Here is a 23724-nt window from a genome sequence, read left to right on the forward strand (position 1 = left end):
TTGGACTAACCAATGCTCCAAGTACCTTCATGCGGATTATGACGCAGGTATTAAAACCTTTTATTGGACGGTTTGTTGTTGTCTATTTTGATGATATTCTTATCTATAGTCGATCTTGTGAAGATCATGAGGAACACTTAAAGCAAGTAATGTGCACTCTTAAGGCTGAAAAGTTTTACATTAATTTGAAAAAATGTACTTTCATGAGCCCTAGTGTTGTATTTCTTGGCTTTGTTGTGTTGAAACAGATCCGGAGAAGATCAAAGCTATTGTTGATTGGCCAGTACCAACAAATATCCATGAGGTGCGAAGCTTCCATGGAATGGCTACATTCTATCGACGATTTATTCGAAATTTCAGCTCTATTATGGCCCTAATTACTGAATGCATGAAACTTGGTTTATTTATTTGGACCAAGGCGGCCAACAAGGCATTTGAAGAAATCAAATCCAAGATGGTGAACCCTCCTATCCTACGCCTACCAGACTTTGAGAAAGTATGTGAGGTGGCTTGTGATGCTTCCCATGTGGGAATTGGAGTAGTTCTTAGCCAAGAGGGACATCTTGTGGCTTTCTTTAGTGAGAAGCTCAATGGGGCAAAGAAAAAATACTCCACATATGATCTTGAATTCTATGCGGTGGTGCAAGCAAGTAGGCATTGGCAACATTATCTCAATTACAAGGAATTTGTTTTGTATTCAGATCATGAAGCCTTGCGATATCTTAATTCTCAAAAGAAGTTTAACTCTCGACAGCAAAATGGAGTAGTTTTCTTCAACTGTTTACCTTTAATTTAAAGCATTGTGTAGGAATTGAAAATAAAGTAGCTGATGCCCTTAGTAGGAAGGCCCTTCTCTTAGTAAACATGTCAACCACTACAATTGGATTTGAAGAATTAAAGCATTGCTATGACAATGATGCTGATTTTGGAGATGTTTATTCCTCTCTTTTGAGTGGTTCAAAAGTAACATGTATTGATTTCCAGATTTTAGAAAGGTACTTGTTTTATAAAAATCGTTTATGATTACCAAGGACTTCTCTATGTGATCATGTCATATGGGAACTTCATGGAGGCGGAATGGGTGGACATTTTGGACGAGATAAGACCATTGCTTTGGTGGAAGATCGCTTCTTTTGGCCTAGTTTAAAGAAGGATGTTTGGAAGGTTATCAAACAATGTCGAGCATGTCAAGTAGGAAAAGGTTCAAAGCAAAATACGGGGTTATATACGCCATTACCAGTTCCTTCCAAACCTTGGGAAGACTTGAGCATGGATTTTGTACTTGGATTACCAAGGACACAACGGGGCTTTGATTCTATATTTGTTGTGGTTAATAGATTTTCCAAAATGGCACATTTTATCCCATGTAAGAAGGCTTCGGATGCTTCTTATGTTGCTGCCTTATTCTTTAAAGAAGTAGTTCGATTGCATGGATTACCACAATCCATTGTTTCTGATCATGATGTCAAGTTTATGAGCTATTTTTGGAAAACCTTGTGGGCCAAGCTAGGTACTCAATTAAAATTTTCAAGTTCTTTTCATCCTCAAACTGATGGACAAACAGAAGTTGTCAATCGCAGTCTTGGTAATCTTTTGAGATGCATTGTGAGAGATCAGTTGAGAAATTGGGATAATGGCTTACCACAAGCCGAATTTTCTTTCAATAGCTCCACTAATCGTACTACTGGGTACTCACCTTTAGAAGTGGCATATGGGCTGAAACCTAAACAACCTGTTGATCTTATACCATTACCTACTGAAGAATTTTAGAATTCCTTTTTATTGATTCATATTCGGTACACACCATACACATATATATACACAAAATGACTGAATAAGAAAATATCAATCTAGCTTGATTCTCTCCTAAAATTAGGAAACTGAATCCTAAGGAAATATCCTAAATGATCTCTCCTTTTTTATTCCTAAAATACTTTCCTAAATTAAAACTCTAACTTTGAATGCCAAATTTCAACACTCCCCCTCAAGCTGGAGAATATATATCATATAATCCCAGCTTGTAAGTTAAGTCTTCGAAGTTAGGTCTAGGTAAAGCTTTGGTGAGGATGTCTGCAGTTTGGTGCTTGGTAGGAACGTAGTTCAATTTAATCGTCTCACTAGTCACCTTCTCTGTGATGAAGTAGCAAATGCTCTGTAAGATGGTGATAGCCCTTCATACGTAACATAATTCCCAATTGGATGATCTGTACATCTCCTAACACCCTTTCTCAATGCAATCGGCAGAGTAGAATCATCAATGCTGGGAATTAACACCTCTCCAGCCCTATCCTCACCTATGTTCTCTTCAGGTAGACTTGAAATGGAGTCAATATATTGGCCACATGTTGGCTGTGATCCGTACTCTAATTCCTGTCTTTTCCTCCTCCTGATATAAACTTGTAAGTTCTCATTAGCAAGTTGTGGGGCTATAGGTTGAATAGGCATGGGAGACTGGATGGTCACGGAAGAAGGAACATTTGTGGGCTGGGCTGGCTGGACTGATGACGGCATGGGTGTGGACAACTCAGTGGGCGCGGATTGGAAAGGATTTGGTGACTCTGAGGGAGAAAAAGGTACAGCCTTAAGAAGAGACTCCCAAACTTGATGTTCATTCATGCACTCCCCCTGAACATGAGATTTGGGATAGAAGAAGACATGTTCAAAGAAAAAGACGTCCATAGTAGTGTAAAATCTTTTGTTGGTTGGAGAATAGCATTTGTACTCTTTTTGGGTTGGAGAATACCCTAGGAAAATGCACTTATTGGCTCGAGGAGCAAATTTGCTACGATTTTGAGGATACACATGAACGAATGTCGTGCAACCAAATACTTTGAGTGGTAAATCAGAAGAGGCTGCATGGGTGTGAGGGAATTTTTTTAAGAGAAGTTGACGTGGGGATTGAAAGGTAAGCACTCTGGATGGCATACGATTAATCAAATAGGTAGTTGTGAGAATGGCTTCCCCCCAGAAATAGTTTGGAACATTAGAGGAAAACATAAGGCACCGGGCAACCTCCAAGAGATGTCTATTCCTGCGTTTAGCCACCCCATTTTGTTGTGGGGTGTCAACGCAAGAACTTATGTGGATAATGCCGTGATTTTGAAGATAAGTACTGAGACTACTAGTAAAATATTCCTTTGCATTATCTGACTTGAGGACTTGAATTTTGGAATTGAATTGATTTTGAACCATAAGATTGAAGATTTGAAAAATGTGCCAGACCTCTGACTTTTCTTTCATAAGGAAAACCCATGTCACCCGTGTATGATCATCAACGAATGTCACAAACCATCGAGTGCCAGAAATATTTTTTATCCGTGAGGGACCCCACACATCACTATGTACTAAAGAGAAAATAGTCGAAGGTTTGTATGGGATTTGAGGATATACTGTTCGAGTATGCTTTGCAAACTGACAAATTTCACAATGATAAGATGCTGGATTTTTATTGATAAATAATTTGGGAAACAATTTTGTAAGGTAAACAAAGCTAGGAAGATCAAGGCGATAGTGTAACATTATAATCTCACTATCTTTATTGACCTTAGAATTTGACACAGAATTGAAAGACTCTAACATACTCTGAGACTGTACGCAACTTGCTTGAGAGACTTGGTTTGAGAATTGGCCACATGGGAGGAGTTAGAGCCCGGAACACAGTTCAGCACTGCCAATCATCTTCCCCGATTTCAAGTCCTGAAAAACACACGAGTTTGGATAAAATTTAGTAACACATTGGAGATCACGGGCCAATTTGCTAATGGACAAAAGATTACAATCCAAGTTTGGAACATGAAGGACAGAGTCAAGATACAAGTCTTTAGTAAGTTTTATGGAACCTGTCCCGACAATTTTTGACTTTGAACCATCAGCAATATGGACGGATGAATGACCATTACTTGGCTTGTAATTTTGAAGAATGGCAGCATCTCCTGTCATGTGATCAGAAGCACATGTGTCCACTATCCACGGCTTCATTCCTCTTCAATTAGCAGTGAAGGCTATCCCGGTAGTACTGCCACTGCCAACTTGGCTTAATAGTTTCTGTAGCATCTCCATCTGCTCTTTGTTGAATGGACTTGGCTCGGGAACAGATGTGCTCTCAGAGTTGGCAGCCACGTGTGCTCTGCCATCTCTGTCAGACCGTGGCTTTGGTTTCCAATCAGCCGGTTTGCCATGAAGCTTCCAGCAAGCCTCCTTATAATGGCCTAGTTTCTTACAATAATCACACCAAGGCCTATCCCGTTTCTGACGATCTCCACCACTACTATTAAATGATCGAGTAGCAAGGGCAGAGGCATCCAAAGTTGGGGCAGGTTGCTCTTTGGATCCCATCATCACTTTCTTTCTACTTTCTTCACGCCTAACCTCTGAAAAAGCCTCCTTGAGACTTGGCAGGGGTTTAATGCCCATGATTCGGCCTCTAACATCATCCAATTCCCTGTTTAGTCTTAGGAAAAACTTGAACAGTCTCCTTTGTTCCACAATTTTCCTGTATGTTGCTGCATCATCCAAACATTTCCATGAGTAAGTCTCGAATAAGTCAAGTTGCTGCCAATACCTTGTGAGTGTGTTGTAATACTGAGTAACTGACTGCTCTCCTTGGCGGAAGTCATGTAGGGCTGATTCAACCTGAAAAAGTTCTGAAGTATTTTCAAAACTTGAGTAAGTTTCTTTGGCTGAATCCTAGATGTCCTTTGCAGTCCTAAACAGTAAAAAATTTCCACCTATGTCATTGTTCATGGAATTGATAAGCCATGACATGATCATGCTGTTTTCAATCTTCCACTTCCTGAAACCCGGTTCTGTAGTTTCTGGCATGGCTACTTCTCCAGTGAGGTACTCATCCTTTCCTTTACCGCAAATGAACAGCAACACAGATTGTGACCACTGTAAATAGTTATGGTCATTTAATTTGTGTCATGTGATGAGAATAGGAGAGGAATCACTGCCACCAAGGTTTGGAATTTCAGAACTGCCCCCTGATTCTGATGCCGTGACGCTGGATACTTGTGATGATGCCATTCCGTATTTTGTCATGGAGATAAGGAAGACAGCCGAATATGGTTAGAGAGAGAAAATCAGAGATACCGGCCTAATGGAAAAGAAAAACAACCGTGGCACCACTGGAAAGGTAGAAGAACACTTCCCAAGGCACATGCAGGGATTGGGGTTGAGAAAAAAATAGCCGGAGGACGCCGGAAAACTGTTCGGAGAGCCCGCGGAGGCAAAAGAACCCCAAAAGAGGCACGTGCAGGGCTCGGATGGCAGAACAGGTATGAAGGGTGGCTAGTCGGCGTCAGGCGAGGCTGGAGGAGGAAGCGCGTCGCCGGAAAGTAGCTCACGCGCCAGTGCGTGAGATGCAGTCGCCGGCCCGTGGGTGGTTTTCTGGCTCCGGTGCTTTGGGAAGAATTGGAGATCTCCTCCAGGTGCTCCTTGCAGTGTGGGAAAAAAAATACGTCGCCGGAAAAGTTCGCCGGAAAAGTCCCCGGCGATGAATGTTTTTCTGACGACGATTCAACCGACCGAAAAGCGTTTTCTCCCTTGTCTCTAAGAACAGGGACTGATGGCCGGAATGAGAGATGGCCAGAGAGAGAGATGGTCGGATTGAGAGATGGTCAGAGAGACTTGGCCGGAATGAATGATGGCCTGAATAAGAGGCGGCCAGAAGGGATTAGGGTTTCAGAAAACTGGCTCTGATACCATGAAGAATTTCTGAATTCCTTTTTATTGATTCATATTTGGTACACACCATACACATATATATACACAAAATGACTGAATAAGAAAATATCAATCTAGCTTGATTCTCTCCAAAAATTAGGAAACTGAATCCTAAGGAAATATCCTAAATGATCTCTCCTTTTTTATTCCTAAAATACTTTCCTAAATTAAAACCCTAACTTTGAATGCCAAATTTCAACACCTACTTTTGTCCGCACCAGCCAAGATGGTGATGCATTTGCACGTCATATACGAGATATACATGAAAAGGTATGAGAAAAAATCAAAATCAGCAATGAGAACTATAAAGAGGCAGCAAATGCACATCGAAGATATATTCAGTTTCAAGAAGGTGATCTAGTGATGGTTCGTTTACGACCAGAAAGATTTCATCCGAGCACATATCAAAAGCTTCAAGGTAAGAAAGTGGGTCCATTTTGGGTACTAAAGCGGTTGGGTGAGAATGTTTATTTGTTAGAGCTCCCTTCAAACTTGCATTTTAGTCCAATATTTAATGTGGAAGATCTGTATATCTACCATGGCCATCACAATGATGTAAGTGAAGAGTTGGATCTTCAATTACCACCTACTCTTAGCCCACGTCCTGAGATCGAGTATGTTCTTGATGATCAACTTGTGTCTACTCGACAAGGCGGATACCAAAAAAATTTGGTAAAATGGCGAGGCAAACCACATTCTGAGAATACATGGATTACGACAACAGATTTTCAGAAGATTAACCCCGATCTCTATGAATTGTATCAAGCATCTAACTCGTCGGAGCCGAGTTCTTTCAAATCAGGGAGAATTGATGGGGGAAAGCCTTTTAAAGTTTATTCAAGGAAGACAGGGAAGACCTAAGTAAACTTTAAGTAGGATTAATATTAATTAGAATTGAATAGGGATTGGTATTTGTTGGAGTCTAATTAGGATTAGCTAATTGAGTTATAATATAATTAGAATTTGAGTTAAAATAGGTTATTAGAGTCTTAGTAGATTTTGGATTTCTTAGAGAATAGGCTAATCAATGTAAATCAAAGGAAAGAATTTGATAATAATATTATACTTTCTTTCATTGCAAGGTTGCAACCCTCAATGGTGAGACTCCATTGATTTTCTTCTAGGTGAGACTCCTAGAAGGCCTTAGTGAGACTCTAAGGTTTTCTATCTTTTCTTCATTGTTTCTTCTTTCAATCTATTTCTTATCTTATAATTTTCTCTACCATAAAATTTATTCCTTGTTCCTCTCCTTACACCCTAGAAATAAAACCCTAGCCCACCTACCCTTGAGTGTAGGCAACCATCCTAGGGTTGTCCTACATCAAAGGATGATCTACTTCGTTCACAATAATAACCAAATTCAGAAGTAAGAAAAATGATTAGAAACAAGGAGAAACTTTAGGTAAATTAAAGCTATTAAATAAAAATATATAATGAAACTAAATAATAATCTTCAAAACATAAATAACATTTAAAATCTTCTTAAACCTAGAAATAATAGGAAAACAGTTCTACTCATAAAAGACCTAGTTGCCTATATATTAAATAGAAAATCTAAGAACATAAAAAAAAATGTAAATATATTAAATATAGGAAATTAGAACAATAGGAAACTAATTCAAATTGCACAAGGATTTCCGATGCTACACAAAATTCTTCATGCACTAAGTTGCATCACTACTAGTGTTTTTGCACGTTCTTTTCTAAAGCACCTCTCGTCCTTCTTTGTGAATCTTTCTATTAGTTAATATAGTTTCAAGTATAGTTTCAAATAAAAAAAGAAATAAGTTTCAAGGATCTAAGAAAGTGCATGGATCTAGATACAAAAAAGGGTAAGGATATTTTTGCATCCAAACCTTTCCCCCTGACCAAAAAAAAAATGGTAGTTGGGACTATGGCTTCATTTAGCAAACATGAGATTAGGATCTCTCTTTTTCACCGGTCATATGAACCACGCTATAAATGCAATTGTAGGATACTGTAATTTTTTATATAAGAAAATGTTGTAAGCACTATTACAAAATAGTACTATCCAATAAATTAAGATATGTTTTATTTCTACTCTGCTACACTGCATCAAACATTATATTTTAAGACTGAATGATTCCTATAGAAAACTTACTCATTGTCCTGCTGCCTCAAACTGAAAATTTTAAATTGTTGTGTGGATCTTACTAGCGTACAAAAATGTCTCAAAAATACCAAAGGGTTCAGAGGAATAACCTGAATATTATGTGTACAAAGAACACGTGTATGCTGGTTCATAAGAGGCCCCAGGATTGCATTATGTAGAATGCACCTGGCAACTTGTGTATCAACAGCACTCAGGACATCATCGAGCATAAATATATCAGATCCATGATAAATAGCCCTGTCAATTGCGCAAAATTCAAAATGAAGTTGCCAAAAATAAAGAAACAAAATAGTTCATGTTCATAATGCTAGCTGCATTAGGCACAGAGGAAAGATAATACCGTGCCAGAGCAAGTCGAGCTCTCTGTCCGCCTGATAAGTTGACTCCTTTATCTCCAATATAAGCCATGTCACCTCCAACCATTAGTGAGATATCAATGTCCAGTGCACATGCCTCTAATACATCTGAGTACCTACTCAAAATAGAAAAAGAAACTAGTATTGAAGAACCGAAAAAAGGTTCACTTGCTGATTGTTTTTCAACATTTCACATGGTCAACAATAAGAAACAAAATTACCTTTTATATTGCAAATGGCAGGAGCAATTGAGCTTAGATAGTGAGAATAGACAATGAGGAAACACAAACAAAATTATCATGACTTCTCAAAATTTTACTCTGATGTTGATAGATTTATACCTTGTAGGATCATACGCTTTTCCAAACAAGATATTCTCACGTATTGTCCCTGATAGAATCCATGGTACCTACAGTTCCAAATAGCAAAGTCCATCATAAGGAAATTCGGCCTTGAAATAGAGTAGATATGGCAAGCACATGTTGGGACATTTACAAACCTGTGGTACATATGTTATAGATCCATCCGAATATATTGATCCATGGATGAGCCTCATTTCTTTCAGAATTGAATTTAACAAGGATGACTTACCCGAACCAACCTGAATGTAGAGTGGATTGAATGTGGTGACTGTTCAAATAGGACCATCCAAAAGGCAAGGATACAAGAAGTTTTGCATTTTATTCTATCAAATATAAATTCTACAATCAAAAATAATTTTTATTATTTTCTCACATTCGTCTGTTCGAGTTTTTTTTAACCTCTGTTACTTCTTCATGATTTTATGGACAGTAAAGAAAACATGAACAAACAGCTAAAAATATCTTGAGAGAGGCCAGTGTTTTGAGGTGGAAAATTTCAAGTAATGGGTTCTTTTCAGTGAAATTCATATTTGATGCTTAGCTGCAAGGGTGATGTTCTTACCAAGCTTCTGAGATTTGGAGCTCCTCAGTCTACTACCCAAATTGGTTTTCTTTGCTTGGTCAAACATATGGAAAAGATTCTAATGATTAACTAGTTGATGCAACAGAGAGGAAGCTAAAACAAAGTGTGTGGCATCCTCTCCATTTTAGGTCCAAAGAGAAAGCAGGGGATAAGAGGCAGTCCTCTATGGAATAAATTATTGCTTGGGTTCTGAGTCTAAGAGTTAGTTGTTTTTATTCATATTTTCTCCAGTCCTTTGCTTTGTGTAAGGTGATCAGCGTATCTTCCTTGGGCACTTGAGATTGAACCTTCCCATTTTCAATGTCACTTGTTTTACTTAATAAAAAAATATCTATCAGACTATTGGCATTATAAATAACTTGAGAAAAACTTATTGGAAGCAGCCTACTGCCATCAACTTAGCTGTTGAGGCACATATTCTAGCCTCATTGGAAACTTTGAAATTGTCGAGCATCTTAGTTTTGACAAGGTTGGGGGCCTCAATGGCTTCTCCATATTATGGATCTTTCTAGAGCTTTATGTCACAGGATGCTTCAAATGACCCTCCCCATGGGCTTATATAGGAGGAGGGAAGCTTCTGGAGACTCCTGGAGTCATCTACACTAAGCCATTGGTGGGAAGAGTGTGGAAGGTTCTAGAAAAGCCTAGAGATATCCACACATCTCTACACTATGGTGGAAGGCATGGGAGGAGTCCAAGGCTTTCTAGAGACTTCTAGGAATCTCTTGTATATTCTTGTACATAGGGTTGTACATAGAATAGGGTAGGATGTTCTAGAATATTCTTGATTTGTAAGGAACCCTCCAAGGTTCTAGAGAGTTCCCTTGGTGCCTATAAATAGGTGAGGGCCTCATTTGGCCAAGGCACCACCCAAATCACTTCCTAACCTAGCAAGTAAGCTTCCAAGCACTTTTAAAAGCTTCTTTGAGTAATAAAGAGCTTCCATTCTTTAAGGAGTTGCCTACTAAGCTTCGTAAGCTTCCGAGTCGCAAGTGTCTTAGCCGAGCAAGCTAAGCATTGGGGATCAAGGCTGACTTAGCAAGATCAAGCATCTTGACTTGCCTAAGTGCCGCACAAGCTTAGTGAACGACTAAGTCCGTGACAAGTGGTATCAGAGCGCGGTTATGAGGTGGGCATAGCAAAGGAAGCATGTCGGGTTCCAACGTGGAGGAGACTAGTGAGCAAACCCGTAGGAGGGAGACCGAGCCTACTGCACGGGGCAGGGGGAAGAAGGATAAATCTCGTGATGCCGTTGCCAACATGGAGGCAAGGTTAGCCAAAGTGGAGCTAGCCATGGCGGACACTCGGGAGGGGTTGGACTTGATCGAGCAAGGCATGGAGAAGGGCTTAGAGGATCTAAGGGAGCAGATCCAAGACCTTCGTGAGAGGGTGCTAGTCTCACAAGTTCAGCCAGTGTCGCACGAGGAGTTTATGTCCTTCCAAGGAAAGGTCTTGAGCATGCTTGCTAGCATGGAGTCAAGGATAGAGGCCTTGGCCACTCGAATGGAGTCCCGAGACCAGGAAGTTAGGCAGGAGTTGGTCATCTACAAGGCTACTGTGTCGGCACGGGTCATGGCCACACAGGAGGCATCTAGGGTGGAGGTGCCGAAGCCACATAGGTTTAGTGGCAATCGGGATGCCAAGGAGTTGGATAACTTCTTATGGCACATGGAGCGATACTTCGAAGCTATCGCATTGACGGATGAGGCGGCTAAGGTGAGAACTGCGACCCTCTACCTTACTGACACAGCTACTCTATGGTGGCGTCGAAGGTTTGCCGATATGGAGAAAGACATTTGCACCATAGAGACGTGGGAGGACTTCAGGAGGGAGATCAAGAGGCAGTTCTACCCCGAGGACGTGGCTTACCTGGCTAGGAAAAACATGAGGCGCCTCAAGCACACGGGCTCGATCCGTGACTATGTCAAGGAATTCTCTTCGCTCATGCTTGAGATTCCTAACATGACTCAGGAGGAGTTGCTATTCAACTTCATGGATAACCTGCAAGGGTGGGCCGAGCAGGAATTGAGGCGTCGAGGTGTTCAAGACTTAGCCACTGCCATGGCAGTAGCAGAGTCCTTAACGGATTATAAAAGGGGAGACTCCTCCAAGGATGAGTCTTTAGAGGATAGCCACGCCATGGGAGACGAGGTTCCAAGGGACCACAATGCTCCTAAAAATGGATCAGGCAAGACGCCTAACGTCCAAGAAGGAAGGGTTAAGGCGGAAAGGAAGGAGTTCACGCCTAAAATCAAATGCTTCCTATGTGACGGACCACATTGGGCACGGGATTGTCCAAAGAGGAAGGCGCTTAGTGCCATGATTGAGGAGAGGGAGCAGGAGGATGAAGCACATGTGGGCTCAATGCAGCTACTGGGTGCCCTCCAATTCAACCCAAAGCCTAGTACGCTTAAGACCTCCTTACTAGCAGGGGTGCAAGTAAAGGAGGAAAAAGGGGAGCGAGCTGAGGTAGCCCGCACACACATGGAAGATGTCACCAAAGGAAAGGTGAACTCAATGGGTAAGAGGAAGCAGCACTCTAAGCATCAAAAGCGCACGGGTCTGCATCCATCTGAAGCCTCACGGGAGAAGGAGGTGAAGAATATCCTGGCTGAACGGGTCACCAGGAGACAAGGGGTCCCTCATGTGATAGAGTATCTAGTCCGATGGAAAGGACTACCTAAGAGGCTGGTAAGTTGGGAACATGCGGATGCCTTGAGAAAATTCTGGAAACACATCGAGAAGTTTCAGAATGAGGCAACGACGAGGACGTCGACGGCATCGGTGGGGGAGAGTGTCACAAGATGCTTCAAATGACCCTTCCCATGGGCTTATATAGGAGGAGGGAAGCTTCTGGAGACTCCTGGAGCCATCTACACTAAGCCATTGGTGGGAAGAGTGTGGAAGGTTCTAGAAATGCCTAGAGATATCCACACATCTCTACACTATGGTGGAAGGCATGGGAGGAGTCCAAGGCTTTCTAGAGACTTCTAGGAATCTCTTGTATATTCTTGTACATAAGGTTGTACATAGAATAAGGTAGGATGTTCTAGAATATTCTTGATTTGTAAGGAACCCTCCAAGGTTCTAGAGAGTTCCCTTGGTGCCTATAAATAGGTGAGGGCCTCATTTGGCCAAGGCACCACCCAAATCACTTCCTAACCAAGCAAGTAAGCTTCCAAGCACTTGTAAAAGCTTCTTTGAGTAATAAAGAGCTTCCATTCTTTAAGGAGTTGCCTACTAAGCTTCGTAAGCTTCCGAGTCGCGAGTGTCTTAGCCGAGCAAGCTAAGCATTGGGGATCAAGGCTGACTTAGCAAGATCAAGCATCTTGACTTGCCTAAATGCCGCATGAGCTTAGTGAACGACTAAGTCTGTGACATTTAGCTTGCTCCTTCACATGAAAGTCTAAGGTAGCTACCATGAAGTTGATAAGACTTACCACAAATAGAGCTCACTCATGTCCTGACTTTGTTGGAAATTTTCTAACCCCAGAGTTTTTCTATCCTTGCCATTGTCTAGTTTTCTTATTGGGAGATTTTTTAGCATTGGGAGATGCTTTTATAGTTTTTCCTCCTTTCCTTTTTAGGTTGTTGTATTGCCAAAATGATCTGTCTTTTCTACTTCTTCTGTTAAACAATATTTTTGTTCACTATGAGCATATAGGACAAAATATTTTTCTATAGAGATATGTGTCCATGTAGCATGTCCCAAGTTCTAACTTTCCAAGTTCACTGTTATTCTAACACTAGACAAATGGTCTTTCCATGTCATTAAAAGCCTATTTGGGAGTGTTTTTAGGAGGGTCAGAAGAGCTTCCTAATGTCTAGAAGCACTTTCCTGACAAAGCTTTGGCATTTGGCAAGGTTTTAAAAATCTAAAGAATCACTTGAAGTGATTTTAGGACTATCACATGAAGTGATCTTAGGACTATCACATGGTAGGTGTCAGGCAAAACTGATGGAGATTAGTTTGGTTGTTATTAGATGACATGGTTAAAGTTGTTAGATTGAGGGGTTTTTTTCTCCATATTTCTAGGTGGTTAGTTATCTGTGTTTTGTTCCTAGAATAAAGGGTGTCTACGGCCTATAAGAGAGTATTGTATCGTTTGATTAAAACTAGTTTTCTAAACTTAAATACTATTGAGTTTTGGCTGCTCTTCTTTCATTCATATATTTTTTCAAAATTGTAGTAAATTGGGCCCTAGATCACTAAAATGTATTTTTTGGGGGGATATTTAGCAACCTAAAAAGGGTATCAGTGTTATTCCTCAGAAAAACAAAATTTTTTTACTTCCATGGATGTCACATTTTTTTAAAATCAACCTTATTTTACCCAAAATTCCCTACAGGAGGAAAATGAACATGAAGGAAATTTTGGTATAGGGACAACGATTCAAATTCAAAATATTTGAGTAATTCAAATTCAAAAAATTCAAGTCTATGGGAGTATTTTTGGGATTTCTCACCTTATTCTTCCCTACCATCCATATCTTCCACACAGCCACTCCAAGATCCTAATCTCTCTCATCAGCCCAAGTCTCCCACCTAATCAGAATCCAACTCAAAGCAAAATTCGAATTCCTCCTAGTCCAAATTTCTCTTCTCCAAATATGATACCAAATCTGCATCAACCTCAGAGTCCATATTGTACTACTCAGTTTATGCCTTCTGTTCAGCTCATATCCACTCAAACAGCACCCAATCCAGAAAACTCAAATCCAAATCAGAGTCCCAACAATTTGGATTTTTCTATAGCTAAGGAAGCAACAATGGCAGGGGAAGATTTGCTTTTATTTAGACCCGTTTACTCACGGAAAGAGACTTCAAAGAAGGAGAACAATCCTAAAAATTCCTACCATTAGGAATCTAATCTGAAGTCAGGTATGAACATAGACTTAATTGGTCTTGACATTCCTTATGCAATGAGGAAAGGAATTATATCTTATACAAAGCATCCTATATCAAATTTTATGACATATGAACACTTATCCCACTCTGTTCAAGCACTAGTTACTAACCTCTCAGGTGTGGAAATCCCTAAAAATGTGCAGGATGCATGGAGGAACCTAGAATGGAAAAAAGCCATAATAGCAGAGATGCAAGCTCTAGAAGAAAATGGTACATGAGTTGTCATATGACAACCTAAGGACAAGACACAAATGGGATGTAAGTGGGTATTTATAGTCAAATATAAAGCAGATGGTTCAATTGAATGCTAGAAGGCAAAACTCGTTGGGAAGGGATACACTCAAACCTATGAAATTGATTACCAAGAAACATTTGCTCCGGTTGCTAAGATAAATACAGTTCGAGTCCCATTGTCATTGGCACCCAATTAAGATTGGCCTCTTCAACAATTAGATGTGAAGAATGCATTCTTAAACGGAGATCTAGAAGAAGAAGTCTATATGGAGTTACTAATGGAATTTGATGAAGAAAGAAAAAAATGGAAAAGTTTGCAGACTAAGAAAGTCATTATATGGCCTAAAGTAGTCACCTAAGTGTCACGGACTTAGTCGTTCACTAAGCTCGTGCGGCACTTAGGCAAGTCAAGACGCTTGATCTTGCTAAGTCAGCCTTGATCCCCAATGCTTAGCTTGCTCGGCTAAGACACTCGCGACTCGAAAGCTTAAGAGCTTAGTAGGCAATTCCTTAAAGAATGGAAGCTCTTATTATCTCAAGAAAGCCTTTACAAGTGCTTGGATGCTCACTTGCTTGGTGTCTTGGCCAAATGAGGCCCTCACCTATTTATAGGCACCAATGGAACTCTCTAGAACCTTGGAGGGTTCCTTACAATTCATGAATATTCTAGAATGTCCTACACTATTCTAGAATATTCAAGAGACTTCTAGAATGTCCTACACTATTCTAGAATATTCAAGAGACTTCTAGATTTCTCTAGAAAGCTTTGGACCCTTCTCATGCCTTCTACCATAGTGTAGAGTTGTGTGGACTTCTCTAGGCATTTCTAGAACCTTCCACACTCTTCCCACTAGTGGCTAAGTGTGGATGTCTCCAAGGGTCTCTAGAAGCTTCTCACCTCCTATATAAGCCATGGGGAGGGTCATTTGAAGCATCTTGTGACACTCTCCCCCACCTAAGCCGTCGACGTCCTCGTCGTTGCCTCATTCTGAAACTTCTCGATGTGTTTCCAGAATTTTCTCAAGGCATCCGCATGTTCCCAGCTTACCTGCCTCTTAGGTAGTCCTTTCCATCGGACTAGATACTCTATCACATGAGGGACCCCTTGTCTCCTGGTGACCCGTTCAGCCAGGATATTCTTCACCTCCTTCTCCCGTGAGGCTTCAGATGGATGCAGACCCGTGCGTTTCCGATGCTTAGAGTGTTGCTTCCTCTTACCCATTGAGTTCACCTTTCCCTTAGTGACCTCTTCCATGTGTGTGCGGGCTACCTCAGCTCGCTCTCCTTTTTCCTCCTTTACTTGCACCCCTGCTAATAAGGAGGTCTCAGGCGTACTAGGCTTCGGGTTGAATTGGAGGGCACCTAGTAGCTGCATTGAGCCCATATGTGCTTCGTCCTCCTGCTCCCTCTCCTCGATCATGGCACTGAGCGCCTTCCGCTTTGGACAATCCCGTGCCCAATGTGGACCGTCACACAGGAAGCATTTGATTTTAGGCGTAAACTCCCTCCTTTCCGCCTTATCCCTTCCTTCTCGGACGTTAGACGTCTTGCTTGATCCCTTTTTAGGAGCATTGTGGTCCCTTGGAACCTCGTCTCCCCCACCCATGGCGTGGCTATCCTCCAAAGACTCATCCTTGAAGGAGTCTCCCCTCTTATAATCCGTTAAAGATTCTGCTATTGCCATAGCAGTGGCTAAGTCTTGAACGCCTCGGCGCCTTAATTCCTGCTCGGCCCACCCTTGCAGGTTGTCCATGAAGTTGAATAGCAACTCCTCCTGAGTCATGTTAGGAATCTCAAGCATGAGCGAAGAGAATTCCTTGACATAGTCGCGTATTGAGCCTGTGTGCTTAAGACGCCGCATGTTTTTCCTAGCCAGGTAAGCCACGTCCTCCGGGTAGAACTGCCTCTTGATCTCCCTCCTGAAGTCATCCCACGTCTCTATGGTGCAAATGCCTTTCTCCATATCGGCAAACCTTCGACGCCACCATAGAGTAGCTGTGTCAGTAAGGTAGAGGGTCGCAGTTCTCACCTTAGCCGCCTCATCCGTCAATGCGATAGCCTCAAAGTATCGCTCCATATGCCATAAGAAGTTATCCAACTCCTTGGCATCCCGATTGCCATTAAACCTATGTGGCTTCGGCACCTCCACCCTAGATGCCTCCTGTGTGGCCATGACCCGTGCCGACACAGCAGCCTTGTAGATGGCCAACTCCTGCCTAACTTCCTGGTCTCGGGACTCCATTCGAGTGGCCAAGGCCTCTATCCTTGACTCCATGCTAGCAAGCATGCTCAAGACCTTTCCTTGGAAGGACACAAACTCCTCGTGCGACACTGGTTGAACCTGTGAGACTAGCACCCCCTCGCGAAGGTCTTGGATCCGTTCCCTTAGATCTTCTAAGCCCTTCTCCATGCCTTGCTCGATCAAGTCCAACCCCTCCCGAGTGTCTGCCATGGCTAGCTCCACCTTGGCTAACCTTGCCTCCATGTTGGCAACAACATCACGAGATGTATCCTTCTTACCTCTGCCCCTGCCCCGTGCAGTAGGCTCGGCCTCCCTCCCACGGGTTTGTTCGCTAGTCTCCTCCACGTTAGAGCCCGACATGCTTCCCTTATGCCCGCTTCGTAGCCACGCTCTGATACCACTTGTCACAGACTTAGTCGTTCACTAAGCTCGTACGGCACTTAGGCAAGTCAAGACGCTTGATCTTGCTAAGTCAGCCTTGATCCCCAATGCTTAGCTTGCTCGGTTAAGACACTCGCGACTCGAAAGCTTAAGAGCTTAGTAGGCAATTCCTTAAAGAATGGAAGCTCTTATTATCTCAAGAAAGCCTTTACAAGTGCTTGGATGCTCACTTGCTTGGTCCCTTGGCCAAATGAGGCCCTCACCTATTTATAGGCACCAATGGAACTCTCTAGAACCTTGGAGGGTTCCTTACAATTCATGAATATTCTAGAATGTCCTACACTATTCTAGAATATTCAAGAGACTTCTAGAATGTCCTACACTATTCTAGAATATTCAAGAGACTTCTAGATTTCTCTAGAAAGCTTTGGACCCTTCTCATGCCTTCTACCATAGTGTAGAGTTGTGTGGACTTCTCTAGGCATTTCTAGAACCTTCCACACTCTTCCCACTAGTGGCTAAGTGTGGATGTCTCCAAGGGTCTCTAGAAGCTTCTCACCTCCTATATAAGTCATGGGGAGGGTCATTTGAAGCATCTTGTGACATAAGGCACGATTCGTCTGGTTCACTAAGGCTCTTCGTCAACATGGATATAAGTAAGCACAAGCAAATCATACTCTATTTCATAGGCAGAAAGAGGGAAAGACAACAATTCTCATTGTTTATGTTGATGATATTATCCTAACTAAGGATGACTGAGCAAAGATAGAATGCTTAAAGAAAAATCTTGCAGCCGAATTTGAGATGAAAGACTTGGGAAGTTTAAGATATTTTCTTAGGATGGAGGTTGCAAGAAACAGAAAGGGGATTTCCATTTCTCAAAGGAAATATGTGTTAGATCTACTAAAAGAGACAAGAATGCTTGGATGTAAACCAATAAACATTCCTTTGGATCCAAACTTGAAGATAGGTGAACAGCCAACTAACAACCCAGTGAATAAAGGAAAATATCAACACTTGATCAAGATGCTTATTTATCTATCTCACACCAGGCCAGACATGGCTTTTGCGATAAGTTGTGTGAGCCAATTTATGCATTCTCCATTGAAAGAACACATGAAAGTAGTATATTGAGTTTTGAAATGTCTAAAAGGGAATCTTGGTAGAGGACTCTTCTTCAAGAAAACAGAAGAAAAAGGTGTTGAAGCCTTTATCGATACCAGTTGGGTTGGCTCAGTTAGTGATAGAAGATTAACATCAGGCTACTACTCATTTGTCTAAGGAAATCTAGTAACTTGGAGAAGCAAGAAGCAAATAATGGTAGCAAGAAGCAGTGTTGAAGCAGAACTTAGATCTGTAGCTCATGGAATTTGTGAGTAACTATGGCTAAAGTTGTTGTTAGAGAAGTTAGAAGTAACAGTAAAGCTACCAGTGAGACTTTACTATGATAACAAGGCTGCCATAAATATCTCACAATTTGGTGTATCATGACCGAACCAAGCATGTGGAGATTGATAGACATTTTATTGAAGAAAAGATACAGGAAGGAGTTATCTGTATGACTTATGTGCCAACATCAAAACAAGCTGCAAACCTTCTTAGGAAAGGACTCGTCAAGCTATCATTTGAGAAGTTAGTAGACAAGTTGGGGTTGTTTAATTTATTTAGTCCAACTTAAGGGGGAGTGTAGGCAAACTGATCACTGAGAGAGATCAGTTTGGTTGTTATTAGATGACTTAGTCAAAGTTGTTAGATTGCTGTTTTTTTTTTCTCCTTATTTCTAGGTAATTAGTTATTTGTTTTTATGTTCCTAGAATAAAGGGCGTTTACAGCCTATAAGAGTGTATTGTATCGTTTGATTAAAAGTAGTTTTCTGAATAACAAAACTGCAGTGTTAAATCAATTCCATCCTTGTGTTAGCATTTATGGGTGTTTTTTTTTTTTCTACAAATCACTTTTTTGTTATGTAGCACTAAAAACACTATAAAATCACTTTTTTTTTTTTTTTTTTGTTTATATCCAAACATCAATGGAATCATCATAAAAGTGTTTTCATTATAATCACTCCCGGAAGGGTCCTAAATCCAACATACTAAATTTGAGACTCTAAATAATTTAACACAAACTAAGTTTTTCCTTATTACAGAGTATGCTACTTTCATTTACAAGACTCGTATCAATCAATCAATATTTCTATTAACATTGCAATATTTTTCAAATTTAATAAATTAATATACCAAAATGAGAATGGATAGATCAATTGGGTCTTTTGCAGTTCAAAGTTTGGTTAGTTTATTTTGATAATGCATTAGACACAAAGATAATATTTTTGTTTTTCTTAATGTAAAATAGGATTTAAAAAATATATTACAACATGAGTTTTTATCAACAAGGAGTAAAGATCTTTATTGACTGCATTTGGGAAGTTGGGACAGCCAGACAGGAAAGTCTTATTCATCTACCTTCATGTCAATCAAACTGATTATGCCAGTATAATTTTTACTATAAGACTCGGAAGAATCAATGAGATAATAAACTTTTAAGAAACTTCAGTCAAGGAGTTGACCTCTCCAATTATTGCAACCAAAGAACCCCTTGGAAGGCCTAGAGTCACATGATGCAAGACCAAATCTTTTTCCACTTCTTCACTGCTTGACCAAGCACAAGATGCATCATACATGGCAACAGCCATATCTTCTAATTTAAAATTAAACTGACCACTGAAGGAAGGTGATGAAGGAGAACCAGCTGTTTGTTCCAGTTCAGCAGGTTTATGCTCAGAGCAGGACAGGAACCTGCTCAACCGCCTTGTAGATATAATGGCCTGAGATAAGGATGAGAGAGGATGTAGCTTTTAAATCCAAAACCATTTATTGTTGAAACGTTATAATTATTAACCAGAGGAAAGATCAAAGCTTATAAGTATCAAACATGAACATGGACTACTCACATCAATCAATCCGTTGATCACCCATGGGAATGAATTTAGAGGAGAGATCAAAGTATTAAACAAAGCAAGACAAGTAAAGACCTGAAAATAAGGTTTCAGAACAGCATTAGGTTTCTCAACAATCACTAGATTTTTACTGGAAAAACATATAAGGAAAAACTAACAAAATTAAACCATGATCACTAAGATATTACACAGAATCAAGAATATGTTACAATACCATTGCAGCATCAAGCTGATATCCCATCAATGTAAAGAGGCCGAATGTGAACAAAGAGAAAAGAGTTGGTGTTGTTGCCCAAAAGAATACACACCAGGCATCTAAATACTTCCGTGTCTAATAAAAAAGGAGAAACATAAGGATGGACGATTAATCCAGGCATTTGAAAGAAGAATATATTAACAGTACTGTTGTAAGAACTCTATGAATTAAAGTACATTTCATACAGATAAGTGTTTCACTTCTGAAGATCTTATCTCCATCAACCAACTCATGAAAAGAAGCTCCCAGCCATACATCTTCAAAGTGCGAATGTACGCCAAAATTTCTGCTGTCTTACTAATCCTGTCAAAGAGCTTCCATGTCTAGGATGTAAAAATTTCCAGAAATTATAAACATTCACTGCTAGAATTTATTTTTCCTGCTGTTGTCACATATCACCACTAGTATCTTTGTTATCACTACTTTCAAAAACGTACATCTAACCTATTGTTGACAAGATTCACATTTAAGATTTGTGGATACAAATTTGATTTAAAAAAAAAAATGTTAGTGACAGAGAGAGCTCCTGTGGAATTCTTAATACCACTATCATCTTACAGCATTGCGGTCTCCCTTTTATAGAGCATTTAATAAATACTAACTCTTTCTGGAAGTGCTGGCATTGCATTTATGAATACATCCAGCTCTTCACTCATTGCTCAGTTACTACCAATGATTGGGCCCACATTTGAAGGTTTTTTAAGGTAACATTCCAAAAAACCCCTTTTGTTCAACTCATCTGTTCATATCAACCATCTATCATAGGTTCTCATGTTTATTTTTGGTATATGTAAGCAATATTATTAATTAAATTACATTTTTGTATTTTTCCCTCTAGCATAGATTTGATACACAAGCAAAATGTTTTTTTTTTTTTGGCTTTCAAATGGAAGTGTTTTTTTATCTTTCTTACTTGTTTTATCTTCACGATTGTCTCTCTCTATCACCTGAGTGATGGTGCCCATATAAATGCACCTCAGCTGTCTGGAATTATTATATTATTATTTTGTAGTTATCTACATCCACCAAAATCAACTCTAGCCAATTAGCTGCAATTGAAATGTAGTTGATCAAAAATCCAACAGAATGCAACCAAATAAACTGTCCAATCAATTTGGAAGTTGATAAAGACTTCAAGGTTGACTAAAATATGGTGAATGCAGGCCATTGGTTTCAATAATAAAATAAGAAGAAAAAGAACATTACATAATTAAGACCTCAAACATAAATTTTAAAATGGTCCAAATATAGCCTTTTCTTTTTAAAATGTAAGGGCTGGATAAGCGTTGAAAGAACCTACCAGATTTAGTCAACATAATGCAACCATTTTCATGACAGAAGTATAACAAATGCACATTACAGTCAACTAATAATTATAATTTGTTTCATTACTCTAAGAATCGATAAGTATTCAAGTATCCTGGGCAAGCAAAACAAGAGTGGAACAGAAACATTGGAGAAAAATAAAATCTAAAAGTCATTTTATAAACTAAATGGAGTGTAATAATGAAAAAACAAAAACAATATATACCTCTCATCCTTTTTCTTCATCATTTTTTCAGTGGCCCTGGCAATGAATTTGGAGATCCATTTGTTCACTGTACATAAGAAAGTTTAATATCATGAGAAATATATTTGGTCACAGAAGAATTAAGCAACAAAATGAAGAAAGGAACATATGAGAAATATCAACAAGTTTGAAGCAAAATGCATGTGGAATTCTTCTAGAATGAAAACATCATTATATCAAACATATGTAGCCTGGTATTAGCGTTTAGTTATCACATATCATTTCCGAAAGGAACCATGGAAAACTTAGCATTGCCTAGTGCAGAAGCTGAAAGCCCATGTTATGAAGCAATGAAAATGAATTTAATGCTCACACAATGCTAAAATCAGGCATGAGTAGTAAAACTTAAAAAGACCATATAACTTGAACATGAATAATATTATGCAGATCAAGATCATCCATTTCACATTTATTATTGGCATAAACATAGGAATAAGAGGATTCATATTTACATTAAGACTGGGATTTCAATTCCCATCAAAATTAGAAAACTTATTTTACTCACCACAGTTTTCTATTTCAGCTAGTATTTTTTTTCTTTTAGGATTCTTGAATTATTTTATTTACTTCAACTAGAATTTTATCCTTTAGGCTTCTTGAAATGTTTGTCTACTTCAATTCATATTTTATTTAGACACTTCTTGAAATGTTTGTCTAAGTGTCTCTCTCTTAGATAAACTAAAACCATTGTAATTGATGGACAACATGTCGGAAATGCTTCTCGGGGAAACCCAATTTGTCTTGGCAAACTAAAATAATTTGTGTCACAACTCTATTGTCAAAGAACAATATAGGAAAAGATGATTTGCTGATTCTCCATGCCTCATGCACAACTTACAAATATCAGGACTAAGAGCTTTGTAGGGTCTTCTCAATTATAGCAAGTCATTAGTATTTACCTTCTTGTGTGCCACCAACCCGACAAAGGACTTGACTTTGAAAGGGACTTGAGAATTTCAAATGAACTTAGAAGGGAAAACTGGAGGAGAACCAGAACATTGGGATAAGGCAAGAAAGAAAGATTTGACTGTAAAAAGCCCTGAAGAAGATAAAGACCCGGATCTTGCATCTGAAACCGAAGATAACAAATGCAAACAATCAAGTGAACGCATGAGACCCTCTAAAACTTCTATCTCAGAATCGGATAGGTTGCGACAAAAATTAAAGTTCCAAGAGAAGGGACAAGTAGAACCGAGAATTGAAGAAATAGGAATATTTTTATCCATGACTACTTTAAATAGTCTTGGATATTGGGATCCCAAAGGTTGGTCCCCCCACCACAAGTCTTCCCAGAACCAAATTCTTTCCTCATCTCCTACCACAAACTGAGTAAACTTGGAAAACTTCTGAAAGGCTTGTGCAATAGCCTTCTAAAGACAACGATGTGACCATCTGACTATAGAGTTTGCATCCCAACCATTAGAGTGTGATCCGTAAATGCTTAAAATAACCTGATGCCATAGAGTTGAACCCTCCCTAGGGTACCTCCACAACCATTTCCCTAAGAGAGCGACATTCCTCAAAGCAATCTTCCCAAATCCCTAACCCCCTTTTGCCTTTGGCTTACACACTACATCCCAACTGACAAGATGATCTCTTTTACCTTCCCCAACCCTTAACCATAAAAAATCCCTTTGCAATCTCTCAATTTTTGCAGCCATTGAAGCGGGTATTCTTAAATAAAGAAAGGAAGTAGCAAGACATGTGGGTGAGGCAAGATTGGATAAGAGTTATCCTACCTCCAAAAGATAAATAAGCCTTTTGCCACCCATCTAATCTTCTTAAGATCCTTTCAATCACTCGATCCCAAAAGCCACAAGCCTTGGGATTCCCTCCCAAAGAAAGACCCAGGTAGGGTATAGGCCAACCAAAAGTCTTGCAATCAAGCAACTCGGCCAACCTAGAAAGATGATTCTGTTCAAGATTGATGCCATAAATATTACTCTTGTCAAGGTTAACCTTAAGCCCAGAAATATGCCCAAACACTAGTAACAAACTCTTGAGAGTCTGTAATTCTT

The 23724-nt window shown here is 39.8% G+C and overlaps 1 protein-coding gene across 5 annotated transcripts in view; it reads right to left on the bottom strand.

Moving 5' to 3' along the window:
• Positions 1–23724, bottom strand: part of LOC100251858 (ABC transporter C family member 13) — a 191096-nt gene that overhangs the window by 43925 nt on the left and 123447 nt on the right. For 4 of the 5 annotated variants that reach the window (XR_009466598.1, XM_059739701.1, XM_059739704.1 and 1 more), the window contains 9 exons: positions 21668–21734; positions 20322–20439; positions 20095–20211; positions 19875–19955; positions 19491–19748; positions 8714–8815; positions 8556–8623; positions 8199–8330; positions 7948–8095 (listed from right to left, as the gene is read on the bottom strand). Coding sequence is in view for 4 of the 5 variants with exons in the window: in XM_059739701.1 (XP_059595684.1) it covers positions 7948–8095; positions 8199–8330; positions 8556–8623; positions 8714–8815; positions 19491–19748; positions 19875–19955; positions 20095–20211; positions 20322–20439; positions 21668–21734 (1091 nt within the window). In the remaining variant the exon portion in view is untranslated. The remainder of the gene's footprint in view (positions 1–7947; positions 8096–8198; positions 8331–8555; positions 8624–8713; positions 8816–19490; positions 19749–19874; positions 19956–20094; positions 20212–20321; positions 20440–21667; positions 21735–23724) is intronic. The other variant, XM_059739703.1, reaches the window with a different exon arrangement.

Source organism: Vitis vinifera, chromosome 9, assembly GCF_030704535.1.
Source record: "Vitis vinifera cultivar Pinot Noir 40024 chromosome 9, ASM3070453v1".
Lineage (NCBI taxonomy): Eukaryota > Viridiplantae > Streptophyta > Magnoliopsida > Vitales > Vitaceae > Vitis > Vitis vinifera.